Genomic DNA, 15,976 nt, shown 5'->3' on the forward strand with positions numbered 1-15,976 from the left:
TAAAATATTCCAAGATTAAGCTGATCTACTCACAACTTCGTTTCAAATGTGTTTGTGAATGCATTCCAACCAAACAACCATTGCTGGAATCCTCTGTCCGACCATTGGTCTGGATTGGCACCGTCTCTAGCCTTCATCAAGGCATCTCTTTCCTCTTGCTCCTCCCCATCTGGCAAGTGCCAGATATCACCATTCTTCTTAGCACCAGCTTGAATAGTCTCAGCTCTTCTCTTTCTCTTCTTCTCAAACTCTTGTAGAGCCTTTGCAATATCGCTAGTGGAAACACAGTTGTCCAATTCCTGTGCCAATGTAGCACCATCTTCAATGGCCTGTGCAGCACCTTGAGCCAAGTATGGCAACATAGCATGCGCAGCATCTCCAATCAAAGCAACTTTACCACTCTGAGACACCCACCTCGGCAACTTTGGCAAATCAGCCAACACCCACTTCAACACATCCTTTACGTGAGTTAGTAATTGGCGAACAACCGGATCAAAGTTCTTGTAATGGTTCTTCATCTCTTCAACGTCGCCTGGCTCATTCCATCTACCAACAGAAGCTTGTCCCGGGTGCGACATAACAATGTTGTACAATTCTCCATTCCTAATTGGGTAGGCCATAACGTGTCTTCTGTACCCAATCCAACAGTTGGAGTTGACATCTGTCACCAAGTGAGCAATAGCTGGGTCAGACAACATCTCCTCCCTTGATACCGTGGCTCTGTATGCACAATTGGAGGATGGGGTGGGCTTAACAGTCTCCTCTGGAACAACAGCAGTATCTCTGACCCTAGATCTGATACCATCAGCACCAACAACCAAATCTGCAGTGTACTTTTCCCCCGTTTCCAAAACAACTGTAGCCGTGCTCTCATCAACCTCCTTAATTCTGCACCCATTCTTGTATTCAATGCCGAGGTCAAGTGCAGCTTGGTATAGTAACTTTTGATAGTCAGCTCGATGGATCAACAAGTACGGGTTACCATAAGCATTTGTCATATCCGGATCCAATGGAGTGGTGGACAAAGGAACACCTGTGTCATATCGCCTCAAGATGATATTCTTTGGTCTAGTGACGTATTCCTCAAATCTATCAAAAACCCCATACTCTTTGAGAACCCTGACCGAGTTTGGTGGCACTTGGATCCCAGCACCAACTTCATTAAGAGCAGTGGATGCTTCAAGAATTGTTTATGACATGAGCATTCGTCATACTGTAGATGACTTATTTTATCCAACACCACAGCTCCTTTACTGCTTGATGAGCTTGCTGACGTAGTCTTGTATGTATACGATGTCGTTATTGAGTTTGTTGTTCAATTGTTGTAGTTGTTTTATGTTGTGTATGAGTAAGGAAGACTCCTCCTTGTATTTTTCAATTTGATCAACCTTCTCTTTTTGAGAACCAGCCCCCGTAGCCCCTTTGGCTTGTGTAGTGTTGTCTCCGTTATCTGTGCTCATTAGTACTTGCTCCCCGATCAAAGCCTTGGTCACTGTTTTTTATTTTTTTTTCTTTCTCGTTGATAAAAAAAAAATCGTCGTGAACTAAGGAACAACAACAACAAGAACACTACCACCACCTCCGCTACAACAATGTCTTGGGGAGGTTTCAAAAAGGCAATCAACAGGGCCGGGGCTTCTGTTACAGTCAAGAGCGTAGACAAAGTCATGGACAAGGACTATGATGTTGAGGAGCGAAGATACAAAACATTAAAGTCGGCTGGTGAGCAACTACAGAAGGCGGCCAAGGGATACTTGGACAACATTCGAGCTGTAACAAGGTCCCAGGTGGTGATTGCAGAAATCGTCTCCAACCTTTACGAAGAATCAAAGCAAGGTGGGTCCTCTTACTCCGGTATTGCGACTTATTACCAGCAAAGTGTGCAAGAGTTTGATGAAGAGACGGTGAAACAGTTGGATGGTCCTTTCAGAGAGACCGTTTTGGACCCAATAGTCAAATTTGCAAATTACTTTGTTGAGATTGATGAAGCTATCAAGAAACGTGCCCATAAAAAGACCGATTACGAGCAATGCAAGTCGAAAGTGCGAAGGCTTATTGATAAGCCAGCCAAGGATGCAGCCAAGTTACCCAGAGTCGAGAAGGAATTGGCCGTGGCAAAGGACATTTATGAGGACCTAAACGAGCAACTCAAGAACGAGTTACCCCAATTGATTGCTCTTCGAGTTCCGTTTTACGATCCGTCATTTGAAAGCTTGGTGAAGATTCAGTTGCGATTCTGTACTGAAGGTTATTCACGATTGGCCCAGGTTCAACAATACTTGGACCCAAACTCTAGAGATGACTATGCAAATGGTGTATTGGATGGTAAGGTTGATGACTTGTTGGCCCAAATGCAAACCTTGTCTATAACTTCGTTAGCTAAATAATGTGTGTACTAATTTTCTTTAATTTCCCGACTCCCTCTTTCTGTTTTTCTTTTTTTCTTTTGCTTTTTTTTTGCAACACTCCTTCACAACTTCAAAGAATGTCGTTGAAGGAGAACATATACCTGGACGACCAGAGCATTGTTGTGAACGATAGACATGAGTTGGAGGAGAGGCACGAGGATACTTTAAAATCAACAGATGCTCGGTTTCCGTACACAGTAGTCAACTCCAACACATACCAACCTGCCCGTGTCGAATCCACAATCAATGCAAGACAAGCACACGTCAAAGAGCAGCCAATCACCAAGCCAGACTACCCCAGTACTATTGTGCCTGCCAGCGTGTCCAGCGCCGATGAGTTTTACGAAACTTCGCCTGTTCTTGAAGAAGAGCAAATTTACTTCCCCACGCTCCTTGATGAAACAAATTACCCTGTGGTCCATGTCCCAGTCCAGCCACATATGACTAGACCATTGGACAAATTCAGTGACCTTAATTTAAAGAATATCCCCATTGCTCAAACACCAAAATCGTTTCCATTGGACTCACAAGGAGCACGAGACCAGGATGAAGTCGCCTTGTATAACATCATTGAATATGAAATGGAGGCCGTAGAAGATAAAAACTCATGGTGGTCCCCCAAAGACTGCTGGTCAAAGTTTGTTCACCGGGAGGAGGATGTGGAAGTAGAGGAATCGATCATGGGTGACGCAAACTTAGATCAAATCTTTGACCACATTTACAGCTGCTAGCTCCTTGAGTACAAAGAGCATGCTAACCAGCAGCCAACACTTTGCCGGGATTGAAACAGTTGCTTTTCAAAGGATAAATCGAATTGTATATGTTCATTGCTATCATCACCCAACACGATTATCCTCTCTCGTAGTTTTGCTCTCAAATCTATTGGCGACGCTTCCAATACTTCACCAATTAACGTCTGTATAATAGGGTGATTTTGTCCTTTATTTAACAAGTTGACTCTCGAGTCCTCTTTGTTGGTGATTTCTCGCAAGTCGCTGACAACGCACAACTTTACACACTCCATCGTAAAGTATATCACCAACGCGTCTCTTTCATTTGCTCCCACCGTAGCCAAAATTGACCACAGTAGAAAAAGTGTCTCTTTCACTCGCAATTCATCCAAGCTACCGCGTATCACATTTTTCAATGCATTGGAATAATTGTGGTCGACAACAAGAGCCAAGTCATCCACCAACAGGCACTGGGACACAGCCTCATGAACAATGTTCCCAACAAGACTCAAAGAGAGTAATTCATCTTTCAATGGTAGGAAATGACCCAAATTTCTCTCATACCCCTTCGCCTCTTGTTGATACTTTGGTGAAAGATTCTTCACAATCTCATTTCTTTGATCTTGAGTTAGTGAGTGATCGTTAAGTTGATAATGCGGCGGGAACAAATCCAATTGCGGAGGAAGTTCAAACTGCACCGGAAGAACACGTGGCTGAGCCGAGCCCTTCTCACCGACTTTCACATTCGTGCCTGTAATCTCCAACACTAATGACATTTGTCGTCTACAATAAACAGAAAAAAAAAAAGGAAAAAAAAAAAAAAATCGGATTCTTTACAACAAATCTATATCCTCTTCATCAATATCCATAAACTCGTCTCCCGCTTCCTCAACCTTCCCATCCTCTTCATTCTCTTCCTTAACACGACCCTGATTATACTGCTTCTGGTACGCCTCAAGTTGATTGACATCCCACACAGACACCCCTTCCTGATCCTTGGGATTTGTCGGTTGGGCCAAACTCCGCAAAAACTTTTTGGCAGTGGCCAACGCCATATCAGTGGACAAGTTTGTGTCTGAGTCATTCAATGCTTGTGCTATCCATTTGGGCAATTGCGCCTTCTTTCTAGCAAATCGTCTATCAGCCAACACCATGATCCCGTAATCATCTTTGCCTCGCAAAACCCTTCCCAAACATTGAGCAGCATGACGCATGGCGTCAAAGGAAAGGAAATCGTTTTCCTTGATTTGAAAATGGTCTCTCATGAACTCCAACCTCGCTTTCAAGATCCTCGATTCGGTGTACTGGAAAGGTATACCAATCATCAACACGGTTCTTCCATAGTGATGATCAAAATCAATTCCCTCCGAAACTTTACCACGCGCCACTGACAACAACACTGCGCCTCTTCCATTGGAACAGGCTTTTCTGTATGTCTCCAACGCCAAAGAGGTTTCTTGTGCATCCGGAGTCTCAACCAAAATAAGTTTATGTTTCCACACCTCGTCCAAAACACCCATGGTCTGCCACATAGAAATAATGGACTCCATGTAAAGATATGACGGGAAGAAAACAACCATTCCATCAGGGGTAATCTTTGCAAACTCAATCAATAGAGATCCATAATTTCGCACAACTGAGGGGTCGTTTCTGATTTCAAATCTCGAAGAAATGGAAACCTGGTCAGACCCCTTGGTAACAATCATTGGCAAGAACGACCTCCTAGCCAACGTCATTGCATACGATTCTTGTATCACTGTTTGAAAGTTTAGCATCTTAGGATACATGTCCAACGGCGAAATGGTCCCCGATGTGATAATCACAGAAGAGAACCTCTCAAACACCGGCTTTATGGCAATTGAAGCATCAAGACAGGTGAAATGTAGCATTGGGTTTGGAACGGTGCTCCCCTCTGTTTCAAAAGGCTCCAAAATCAATTGGAACCCAGTGTCATACGTGGACACCAATGTGGCAAATGTGGCAATATCTTTTAAAGCATTGAAATCCTCAATCTCAGTAAGCTCCAACGTCTTGACCAACAACGACAACCTTTCCGAACAAAACTTTAACGGCTTCTTGTCAATATAAGTCAACTCTTTTAAATGTTGCAAGAAACTTGTTGGCGTTTCACTAATAACATGTAAAACCTTCATTCTCGTTTTCAAATACTCAATGAACCTCTTTAAAAACGCAATGAAATGTTCACCCTTTCGAATATTACCAGGAATAGCTTCATCTAGTAAATCTTGCGGTAGAACGGGATTCGACATAAACATCTCCTGTTCTCTCTCCACCTCCGCTTGGCGCAACCCTTCAACCAACTGCTCATATTCATTTTGTAGCTTTTCACTATCCTGTGCCTTCATATCCTCAACCGCGTCAGCCAACTTGTTTGCTCCACGCGTGGCGCGTTTCAATACATCCTCAGTCAAGTCCAACGACAACGACTCGATACAAACGTTGTCGATATTGTGCGCCTCATCGAATATTATAATACTATCCTTGGACAACTCTCGCGATACCCGATCAGCAATCTTTGGATCTAATAGATAATGGTATGAATAAATAATGATATTGCAGAATGGAATCATTCTACGAACCGTGAAGTACGGACACGTTCCCATCTCTTTGCAGTATCTGATCAACGCGTCAAACGAGTAAACGCCCAGCGGGACAAGCTCATGCGGATCCAAATCGTACAACTTTTCATGAAACGAGCAAAGACTATACTTTGCAGGATCTCTCAATTGATCATCCTCTGTAACAACACCCTTTTCAATCTTTTCCTTCAACTGGCCATTGGTCACGCGTCGACACATCTCATCCACCACATTTCCCTTTTTCTCCCTCGATATCAACGGATTCAAGCAAAGATTCTTTCTACTGGTTAATCCTAGGCCGCGGAAATCTTCAACGTATCCCAACTCCTTTGCTCTAAATTCCATCAACTTGTGCAACTCAATCAACGCTTTTTCAATCTCCGACATCGTACGCGAACAATACACAATCTTTCTGTGCTCCGGGTAGTGCATTTGGTACGCCACCGTTAAGGATAATAACGAGATGGTTTTGCCCGTTCCTGAAGGCATCTCAAGAATACAATTTCCTCCAACATCAAGTGTCTTTTTGATATCACTCATATAAGCATACTGCTCGGGATATATCCTAGGGTAAGGAAACAACACAGGGAGATCATCGATATAGAACTTCATTGGCGAGTGAAGGAGTAAAAAGGTTTTGCGTTTGCTTAAACTTTTCTGCTTTGATCTATTCGCATCTATGTATATATACGGTAGCGCTATCTATAACAACAACAACTCTTCAACTTGAGGATAGATGATATCACTAGTGTGTCCAGAAACTACTCTCCACACGCCCAACTCCTGATAGTATTCGCGTAGAGCTCCAATCTTTTCATTGTACTTGTCCAACCTCTTTTGGAAAACTTCAGCGTTGTCATCCTCCCGCTTCACCAAAGGTTCACCGGTCACGTCATCTTTGAATGGCACTTTTGGAGGATTGTAGTCTAAGCTGTAGATCCTGCCACTAGGTAAATGAACATATCTCGACTCTATCCTATGCAAGATAACTTTTTGATCAACGTCCAACTCGACAACCAAATTCAAGTTTGAGTCATATTGATCCAACACATCATTCAATTGATGGGCTTGGTTACTCGTACGGGGGAATCCATCCAATAGCCAACTCGCCTTACGATTCAACCAATTGTGGGTCTTCAACTGGTCACTAATCAATCGTACCATTACTGGATCAGGGACCAATGCTCCATTTTTCAAATACTTTTCGGCTTTGATTCCAATGTTTGTCCCATTGGCAATCTGAGATCTCAACACATCACCAGAAGAAATGTATTGTAATTGAGGAAATTTTTTCAAGAGTCTTTTCGAAATGGTACCCTTTCCAGAACCAGGTGCACCTAGTAGTAATAGTCTTGTTGGTTTCAACATCCGTGTTACTCCACATTTCAATCGACGAAAGTTTTTTATTTCTCTTTTATTTTTTTTATTTTTCTTTTTAATTTTTTTTTTTCTTAATTTTTTTTTTTGTTTATTACTTTAATACAAACACTATTCATCATCTTCGTCACTTTCTATAATTCTTCTTCTCTTTCTAGTCTCCTCCTCGGCCGAGCTTTCCCTATACTTTGCTTGCCCTTCTTCTTTCAACTTACGCAACCTCTCAGCACCTTTTTCAAATTCATCCTCTTCTCTGTCATCCTCCTCACCTTCTCCCTCCTCTTCCTCCTCCTCTTCCTCATCGTCATACCTCTCTAGTTCCTCTTCGTCTCCAGCAACAAAATCGTCCTCCTCATCGTATTCCTCACCCACGCCTTCTTCCTCATCTCCATAAGTTCTGGCAAAACGAGCATACGAACTCTCTCTCACACTAGGACTCTCACCCCTTTCAAACTTTTCCTCCTCCAATCTCCTCTTGCTTTCCAATTGTCTCTTCATCTTCAACTTCTTCTTTTCATTTTCATCTGCTATTCTCTGTTTCTTCAATGGATCGTCTTCTGTTATAGTGTTCAAAATCTTGTCCTTATTATGTATGTTCTTCATCACCTGTGTTAGCCTCTTGTGAATTGAGTCATTAGACGCGGGCAACAAGTTGATTGTGTTTTCAATGATTGAGTCCGTTTGCAAAATCTCCGCAGTCTTGTATGACTTTACCAAAAAATTATCCACAGTAGGCAATTTCTTGACATCAAACATTTCTTCACCAATCTTCAAACTCAAACTCCCATCATCCCATTGGACAAAATGTGCATTAGATTGTTTTACGATCTCATCGTTTCCTGAATTATGGTATCTCCATCTTACTGTAGACTCATTAATCAATTTCTCCGCTAATTGCTCGTTATATATCTGCTTTGAGGTCAACCCCTTCTCTACTCTTTCAAGAGCATTATTCTCCACTTCTTCTTTGAACACAGTGGGGTCAAACGGATGTGGCTCAATGTTCAAATGCACTGGCGTTCTCAAGATTTGTGTGCCCTCCGTCAACAGACTTTGCGCATGACGAGGTAGTGACAATTCCAAAATGTTCTTTTCGGTAAGTTCACCTTCGTAGTCCTCCTCCTCACTACCCGATTGATCAAAGTTAATCCGTCCTCGTACATCTTCATTTCCACCTTCACCTTCACCTTCACCGTCACTTCCATCAAACGTCTCATTCTGTTGAGGTGATTGCGGTTGTTGTTGTTGTTGTTGTTGTTGTTGTTGCTCTTCATCCTCCTCTTCATCCCCAAACAAGTCATCAATCTCTTCCTTCAACTCTTCTCTGTTATCTTCCGCCTCGGACATGATTGTCTTATCTCACTAGACAAGGTACCTTTGTTATGAAAAAAAAAAAAAATAAAAAACTTCAATGTGTTCCTCCCAGCTGGACGAAAAATGAAAAAACCCAATGAACAAAACTTTGTGCACGCAAAAATAATCAAAAATCACAGAATATACAAAAATATACATTTACATAGAACAGAAATAGAAACAGGAACAAAATACAGGAACAGGAACAAAATACCCTATTCAGACTCGAGGTCCCGAGCTTGGCGTTGTAACAATAATGACGGGCTCTTCATTAGCAACAACAGGTTCTTCTGGCTTCGCAACAGCCCTTTCGTTATCAAAATTTATTCTCATTGGACTTGCAGCATTAGCCGACCTCGTTTGCGTGAAATACGACTCCTCAACATCAGAACCTATGTCGTTTTCATCAGATATTTCGTAATCCACATCTGATTCAAATGGTATGGATCCAGTGACATTCTGTTTGTACCCCACCACCAAATCCTCATGGTTCCCGGCCGAGCTCAAACTTTTCGAATGTCGACGATTAAATTGTGGGGGTGCAGCAGATGCAGATGCAGATGCAGATGCAGGTGGAGGTGGAGGTATAGGCGTAGGCGTAGGCTCTCCTATAGGAGGTACTTTCAGCAGTAGGTCGTTCTTTGATAGCGAGGCCGAACTCTCCAATGGAGTTGTGCTTGTGGAAGTGACGGTGCTTTGCGATGCTTGTGGAGGCGCAACGGATGCAGCGACCTCTTCGTTGCCACTGCTGCCTGAAGAACCAGGGTTATGAGTGGGCAAAAGCTTGTAAGCGTAGTGGATTAAAAACTCCACAACATATTGAGATAAAGCATACTCTTCAGGGTCAAGATCATGACTCGGGTGTGAAAGTATCAGCGGTTGAAAAATGGCAGCTAAATTTCTCGAGCTCATTAAATTCTCCTTCAGATGATTACGCACCATTGCCAACAAGTCCAACACGTAAAATAGCAATTGCTTTGAAGCTGTGGGTAAATCATCAACCAAGTGCTTGTAGTCGTCGATTGCTGCATGAACATCTCTTGTGAGCTTTTTGTAGTTTTTGGATTTCTTCTTGTTCTTGAGGTCAATTTCGTCCTGAGTGGGTTGTCGTACGAGTGATTGCAGTGGAAGACGCTGCTGCAGTTGTTGTTGCTCCGTTGATAGCTGTTGCTGCTGCAGTTGTTGTTGTTGTTGTTGTTGTTGCAATGGTTGTTGCTGCACTTGCAGCGGCTGCTCACTTGCCTGGTTAATTGAACTTGTTGGATGCGTCGATACATTCGAATCATTGCGATCTCTGAAACTAACCCCATTGTCATTAAACTTTTCCACATTGGCCTCAGTCAACATCTGTGAAGCACTAGACAAGTCCTCCACGCTGGCATGTTTAAGACTTTTTGACGGATTCTCAGCTTTGTATTGCATATAACTAATGATTCGTTGCCTATTCTTTAATGGCTCTCTAAACTCTTCATACATATCCAATGGAACTAGTGGTTCGGGAAGTGCATTCAAATATCTTCGCAAAATTGATGCAGCGTCATGAACTGTGTATCCATCCCAGTTTAGCTGCTTACCAAAAGATGGTGGAGTGTTGAATATAACCTGCAAGTCTTTGATTCTTTTGGAAGAGCCTCCAACTCTAAACAAACCCTCCACATTGAGTCCATTTTTCTTCAAGTATACTCCGCATTTGGCCACAACAATGGGAATTTGGCCATATTTCAAGCCATCAGACTGATCCCCAGTGAGAATGGAAATCTTTGCCGATGCCTCATCCAAGGCCTGTTGCAAAGGAACCCCGAAATATTTAGAATTCTCATCAACTAGTGCATTGGTTTGCAAAAACGAGTCTCTGTGCTGACGTATACTGCTTTCAGATTGGTTCAAGGAGTTTGATCTAACTCTGGACACATTATTTGTAGATCTAGACTTGTGGTTGAGTAGGGGGCGTAAAAAGTCGGTGTGGTGACTGGACCCCGTTGGAGAAGATCCAAAAAAGTTTGATCCGAGGTTATGGTGGTGATGCAGGTGATGCAGTTGTTGCAGTTGTTGCAGTTGCTGCAGTTGTTGCAGCTGTTGTTGTTGTTGGTTCTGGTAGAATGAGTTTGGGGAGTCTGCATTCGCGTGAGTGTTGTTGTGAGTCTTTGCATTCGGTATATTCAACGGGCTGTGATGCTGATGAGGCGAGGTATAATTTGCTTTTGTAGGAGACTTTGAAATGGAGTCATTGTCGCTGATTTCATTAACAGACTCGTTGGATAACAAGTTTGAGCGTCTCAAGCTTTTTGCCCATCCAAATATGGACCCTCTGTTGTTGGGAGAAGATTGAGACTGACTCATTTGTTAATAAGGTGAAGTTTATGAAGTAGAATGAAGCTGGCACAAAGATAAGAGGGCGTGGGACTTAGGTTGATGTCGAAGGAATGAGGGGGGGAGGGGGAAAGGAGGAGGACCAATAAAGACTGCGGTAAAGTGATATGAGCGTTGTTGGTGGTAGTGTGGTGGATGTGGGGAGGTGAGTTGTGTGGTGGTTGAAAAAAAAAAGGGAATTGAAAATGCTGTTAAACAATAAAGTAGAACTGATGCTAATGGTAGGTAGTACTAGAAGAATGTGGTGTAGTTGATGTTGTAGAAGACTCGTGTGTGTTGATGTGTATGTGTATATGTATGTGTGTGTGTGTACTCTGTAATATGTTTATCTCTTTCTCTTCTGGTGTGTGTGTCTTGTCTTTTTTTTTTTTCCTTCTTCTGCTTCTTGTTCTTCCTTGTTTACAAGTGCGTGTATATGTGTCTAAGAAGAAATTGAGACAGAGACAAAGAGAGAGGAAGAAAATTTTTTCTACTGTAAGGTAGCGTTCATCTCTACGTGTCTGATAGAGTTACACGTACTATAGACACATCGTACTTCTGACTCTCAAATCACTCTGTAAACAGTCCATATAGTGAGTCTGTATTCCACACATACAATAATTTGCCAAAAATCCTATAAAAGACTTCAGTACTTCGATTCGCAAGCATGGGATGTGTGCGGATGTGTAGTTTCTGAGACAACGATACGCGTGTTGATATATATTATTATTGTTTTATTTTTGGCGTGTGTGTATAGGTCGTGTATCTTTGTATAGTTTTTTTGTGTCGTAAATCTTTTTTTATTTTGCTCAGTCAGTCAGTCAGTCAGTCAGTCAGTGTGTGTAATTTGAGTCATTCATTCTTTCCACCCTGGTCATCACTTGATAAGACATACTTACACAATACACAGAGCACACAGTATACATACACTGCTTCTATACATCTCTGAATAGGGGGATTGAGATGGATAACAAACTAAGCCTTCTTCTTATTCTGCTGTAATCATTGTCTAGATGAATTAAAACTCCGAATATTTGGTCATCCTTTCCCCACTTTTTTTTTTTTTGCTACACCGCCACAGATTTTTGCAATATAATTGTCACCAAAATAGAAGCATCATCATCATCAACAACAACAACAACAACAACAAACAATAGAAAGACAAGCTAGCAGACAGATGATCTACTGTGTCCTCCACGTCAATTGATACTTGACACCTATCACAATCCATAAAATATTGTTTGTGGATCCAATATCTTTTCGTAAATGAGACAATAAACAAAGAAACACGCAGATCATTGAGAGCCAAATAAATTGGAGAAACCGTATAGCCTCACACAGATGTCATCATCGTGAGAGCCACGTGGCACAGTCAACTTTACACAATCTGTTGCTGCTACTCTCGTATTCCACACTTTACAATCTCTTTCCAACAAACCATTGCACTTCTTTTGTGTGCAACACAAAAAAGATCCCCAAAAAAGAGTCTAGACCAAATATTTTGAATTAGGCTCAATCCACTGGCCAGAGTTTTCATCAACCCCACCCACTTATCCACACTGTCCCTTATTTAACACGCAAACCTAGTTTCATTTCTTCACCATCACCATCGCCCTTACGAAATTTATCTTTCAACGAAAGGCAGCAGCTAACTTTCATTGTATAAGAATCACATAAAAACTATATAGACCGAAATGATAGTACAAAATATAAACAGTACAGAAAATAATCTTCACCTCTTTAGCCACAAGGACAGTTCAAGGGTCGCAAGTATCTACTCAACTAGGCCACCCTTCGCCTCTGAACAACCAACTCAATCTCAAAAACCGAAAGACGGAATCAAAAAATGGAACAGAAATAGCAAAAGAAGTTTGAAATCCAAAATGTGTGATTTCCAAAAACAGCGAAAAAACTCAAACCATTCATCAACCTAAATCAACAAAGCAGCAAAGGCAACAATGGTGCTCATCAAGCTCATTGATAATCCATACGACTTAGATCCAGCATTTGCTGCTGCAACAGTTTGTGTCTCATTGCTAGTCTCTGACTCCAAGGAGGAGGAGCCCAATGAGTTTGCTCTTGCTGCTGCTGCTGCTTCTTGGCTAATTTGATGACCGGTAGCAGCAGCTGACTCAATTGAAGTTAAAACAACAGTTTGCGTCAGTTCTCCTTCTCCAAGATCATCTTGTTGAGCAGCAACAACAGCAACACCACTACCAGTCTCTTGTACACCAGGGGCAGTTCTAGCAACAGCAGCAACAGTTTCTTTAGCCATCGAAGCAACCGACACAGCTTGCGACGCTTCAATAACAGCAGTGTATGCTTGAGCAGCAGCAGACTGTGCATGCGCAACAGCCTCCGATGAATGCTGCGATTCAGCTTCACTCAATTGAACTTGCGCAGCTGACTTTTGAACTTGTGCGGCTGATTGCTGTACCGAAACTGCCGACTCATATTCAGATGCAACTGCCTCCAATGTCTTTTGTGCTTCTTGCTCAACCGAATGGAGGGAACTGATTTCACTTTCACAACTATGAACAATCTCAGTCTTTGTAACTTGCTCGGCACTCGACTTGACTGAGTTCAAAGATGAAATGGCAGATCCACACGACACAATAACAGTAACAATACTTTGTTGCTTTTCAATACATCTAGATTGAACTGCAGCCGCACTTGTTTGGGCTGCATGCGCTTCGCTTTGGACAGAGTTGGCAGACTCTTGCGCACAATATTCACTAACCTTAGTTACAAGAACAGTTGTGGTTAACACAAACGCATTTCCCTCGTCATCAGTTGTTGTAATCTCCGACTCAACAGTGGACGATGCTGGGTAGGAAGAAGACTCTCGCGAAGAATCTGATGAGTAAGTGACAGATTCATTTGTTTCACTAAGCTCCAATGAGCTCGTCGCATCATCAATACTGCTGCTTCCATGTGCCAATACTGTAGTACTTGATGCTTCAATAGTTGAAGATTGGGAGCCCGACAAAGGTCCAACAACAGCATCAATTGCAGTACATCCTTCACCATCAGCAACACGCACATCGTAACCAACTTCAGCAGGACATGCAAAGAATTGAACTTCATTGTCACGCTTAACAAACCTTGCAGAAGACGACTGAGTCAATGTAACCCAAATGTTTTCGAGTCCCCAACCGCTTGTTGCGCTGTCAATATCACCAACATTCAATTCTCCAGCTGAACCAATTTGGACATATCCAGAAGCACCAACTTGAAGCAAACCGTCAATAATTGTGAATTGAGCCTCAGCACCATCAAACAACTTGATATGGGTACTGTTTGACCCAAAAGTGGTTACCTCACCGTTAAACAAGACTGAGATTACAAATGGATCACCCCGGGTAGCTGACTCAGTAGGTAAAGTAGTTTCAACAAAAGACACTGATGTAGATCTACTGAGAGTGGATGGGACAGTGGATGGGACAGTGGATGGGACAGTGGATGGGACAGTGGATGGGTCAGTGGATGGGACAGTGGATGGGACAGTGGATGGGTCAGTGGATGGGCCAGTGGATGGGTCAGTGGATGGGTCAGTGGATGGGTCAGTGGATGGGTCAGTGGATGGCACAACAGATGATTCAGCAGATGGCACAACAGTAGACGAAATTTCCCCATTTGATGAAGGTGCCTCCGAAGATGGGGTCTCCATAGTGGAACTGATTGGAACTGCGGTAGCAGCAGACTCGAGCATCGACGTAACACTAGCTGGCGGCATCCAGTAAGGATCCCAAACTCCAGCACTGGAACAGATTGATGTGGCCAACGACCTGGCGTCCAGTACATCCTCTCCACGACAGTTTTGTGCAATACATGATCCAACTGCTCCTTGGAACGTTGGCATGATACAAAGACACCCGGTATCCCAGTATGGACATGGGGTCACACCTGTGTTTTGGAACATACATGGCTTGGCACACTCTGGTAATTGGTCATAAATTCTATCAGCAAAACCGTTGATTGAGGCAGTCTTTGGAACACTTGGATAAGTAGCATATGGGTTGTCTGCAGTTGTAGTTGGAGCGGTAGTAATGGTGTCGTTGTCAGCAGCAATGACAAGTGATAGTATCGAAGCGAAGGAATAGACGAACGAGAACCTCATATTGGTGGTTGAGTTTGTTGTAAAATGATACTTGTAACAACTTTTCAAGCCCAAATAATGGAAACGCTGCTCATTTTATGTGTTCTTTTACTCTGACCACCATGTATAAATTAGCATTGGTGAGTTAATTTTTGCAACTTCGTTGTAGTAGAAATTAAGGTTAGAATGCCTTTGGAAATTACCGGCTATTTTGAAAATGCATCCAATGAGAAGCGATTTCGCATCTAAATGATTTTGTGTGCTAAGGTCCAAATACGACTCAAAACGAGACTTCCTCCCGTTGATGCTTGGTCTTGAAAGAAGTTATACTTTGGTACCACGGCCCATGTTTAATCTCTTTTTAGACAACTTTGTTCCTAAAGCGATACAACCTTACTCATGAGGAATAACAAGCTTCTAGTGCCAATGAAATAGCGGTAGATGGGGATTTATAGAACTGAAATAACAACTTTGTAACCTCTGCTCGCCACGAATTTATCTGTAATACTCTTGGATGTAAAAGGGCGACTCAAGGCCAAGAAGCTCATCTCTGTAATCGACTTGGGAGCAAGAAAATAGAATGAAATTTTCAAATTGAAACCCTAGAGAAAGGGTTCACGAGTAGCCCTTCCTTCAATGTAGTAACACACACACATTTCACAATCCATGACAGTTCATTATTGCTTCAAGATTGCAGAGATTTCAACTACTCAGAATTGTGTCTCCGGTTACTCTTGGTGGATCAAGAACACGTGATAGACATCACAAAGTGGAACATAGATGGGTAGAATATGCAGATGTTTTGTTCACGTAAGAAACTCTTTTTTTTTTCTTTCTTTCTCTCCATCTCGTGTTTGTTTACCATATGATGATCAATTCGACTAAAAAGCTCTACAGTTGAGATCTATGTTGAGTAATTAAAGTTTAGACTGAGGCTAAGAAAAACTACACTCCTCTTAGGGAGAGCCGCTACTGGCGTTCATGCTATTGGTTGATTTTAGACAATTTACTGCACCCCCAACCCGCAAAAGTGACTTTTGTTGCTCACACAGACTACAT

At 42.4% G+C, this 15,976-nt stretch overlaps 8 protein-coding genes across 8 annotated transcripts; 2 read left to right on the forward strand and 6 right to left on the reverse strand. All coding sequences in view use genetic code 12, as the record gives it.

Moving 5' to 3' along the window:
• Positions 1–29: 29 nt before the first annotated feature.
• Positions 30–1,460, reverse strand: KGF57_003436 (uncharacterized protein; the record flags this gene model as incomplete). Its single annotated transcript, XM_051752855.1, has 2 exons — positions 30–1,177; positions 1,406–1,460. The coding sequence occupies 2 exons, from the start codon at positions 1,458–1,460 to the stop codon at positions 30–32; spliced, it is 1,203 nt and encodes a 400-aa protein (XP_051607933.1).
• Positions 1,461–1,592: 132 nt separating this feature from the next.
• RVS161 (amphiphysin-like protein) lies at positions 1,593–2,387 on the forward strand (the record flags this gene model as incomplete). Its single annotated transcript, XM_051752856.1, has 1 exon — positions 1,593–2,387. One exon carries the CDS (start codon positions 1,593–1,595, stop codon positions 2,385–2,387), a length of 795 nt encoding a protein of 264 aa, XP_051607934.1.
• A 98-nt stretch (positions 2,388–2,485) lies between these two features.
• Positions 2,486–3,785, forward strand: KGF57_003438 (uncharacterized protein; the record flags this gene model as incomplete). The annotated part of the gene is made up of 2 exons (XM_051752858.1): positions 2,486–3,067; positions 3,480–3,785. 2 exons carry the CDS (start codon positions 2,486–2,488, stop codon positions 3,783–3,785), a joined length of 888 nt encoding a protein of 295 aa, XP_051607935.1.
• Positions 3,786–3,972: 187 nt separating this feature from the next.
• Positions 3,973–6,351, reverse strand: RAD3 (TFIIH/NER complex ATP-dependent 5'-3' DNA helicase subunit; the record flags this gene model as incomplete). The annotated part of the gene is made up of 1 exon (XM_051752859.1): positions 3,973–6,351. The coding sequence occupies one exon, from the start codon at positions 6,349–6,351 to the stop codon at positions 3,973–3,975; it is 2,379 nt and encodes a 792-aa protein (XP_051607936.1).
• Positions 6,352–6,441: 90 nt separating this feature from the next.
• On the reverse strand, positions 6,442–7,107 carry KGF57_003440 (adenylate kinase; the record flags this gene model as incomplete). Its single annotated transcript, XM_051752860.1, has 1 exon — positions 6,442–7,107. The coding sequence occupies one exon, from the start codon at positions 7,105–7,107 to the stop codon at positions 6,442–6,444; it is 666 nt and encodes a 221-aa protein (XP_051607937.1).
• A 120-nt stretch (positions 7,108–7,227) lies between these two features.
• Positions 7,228–8,463, reverse strand: KGF57_003441 (uncharacterized protein; the record flags this gene model as incomplete). The annotated part of the gene is made up of 1 exon (XM_051752861.1): positions 7,228–8,463. One exon carries the CDS (start codon positions 8,461–8,463, stop codon positions 7,228–7,230), a length of 1,236 nt encoding a protein of 411 aa, XP_051607938.1.
• Positions 8,464–8,688: 225 nt separating this feature from the next.
• Positions 8,689–10,809, reverse strand: SAC7 (Sac7p; the record flags this gene model as incomplete). Its single annotated transcript, XM_051752862.1, has 1 exon — positions 8,689–10,809. The coding sequence occupies one exon, from the start codon at positions 10,807–10,809 to the stop codon at positions 8,689–8,691; it is 2,121 nt and encodes a 706-aa protein (XP_051607939.1).
• A 1,939-nt stretch (positions 10,810–12,748) lies between these two features.
• Positions 12,749–14,938, reverse strand: CSA1 (Csa1p; the record flags this gene model as incomplete). The annotated part of the gene is made up of 1 exon (XM_051752863.1): positions 12,749–14,938. One exon carries the CDS (start codon positions 14,936–14,938, stop codon positions 12,749–12,751), a length of 2,190 nt encoding a protein of 729 aa, XP_051607940.1.
• Positions 14,939–15,976: the final 1,038 nt, after the last annotated feature.

Source organism: Candida theae (assembly GCF_024610275.1).
Source record: "Candida theae strain CBS 12239 chromosome Unknown scaffold9, whole genome shotgun sequence".
Taxonomy (NCBI): domain Eukaryota; kingdom Fungi; phylum Ascomycota; class Pichiomycetes; order Serinales; family Debaryomycetaceae; genus Lodderomyces; species Lodderomyces theae.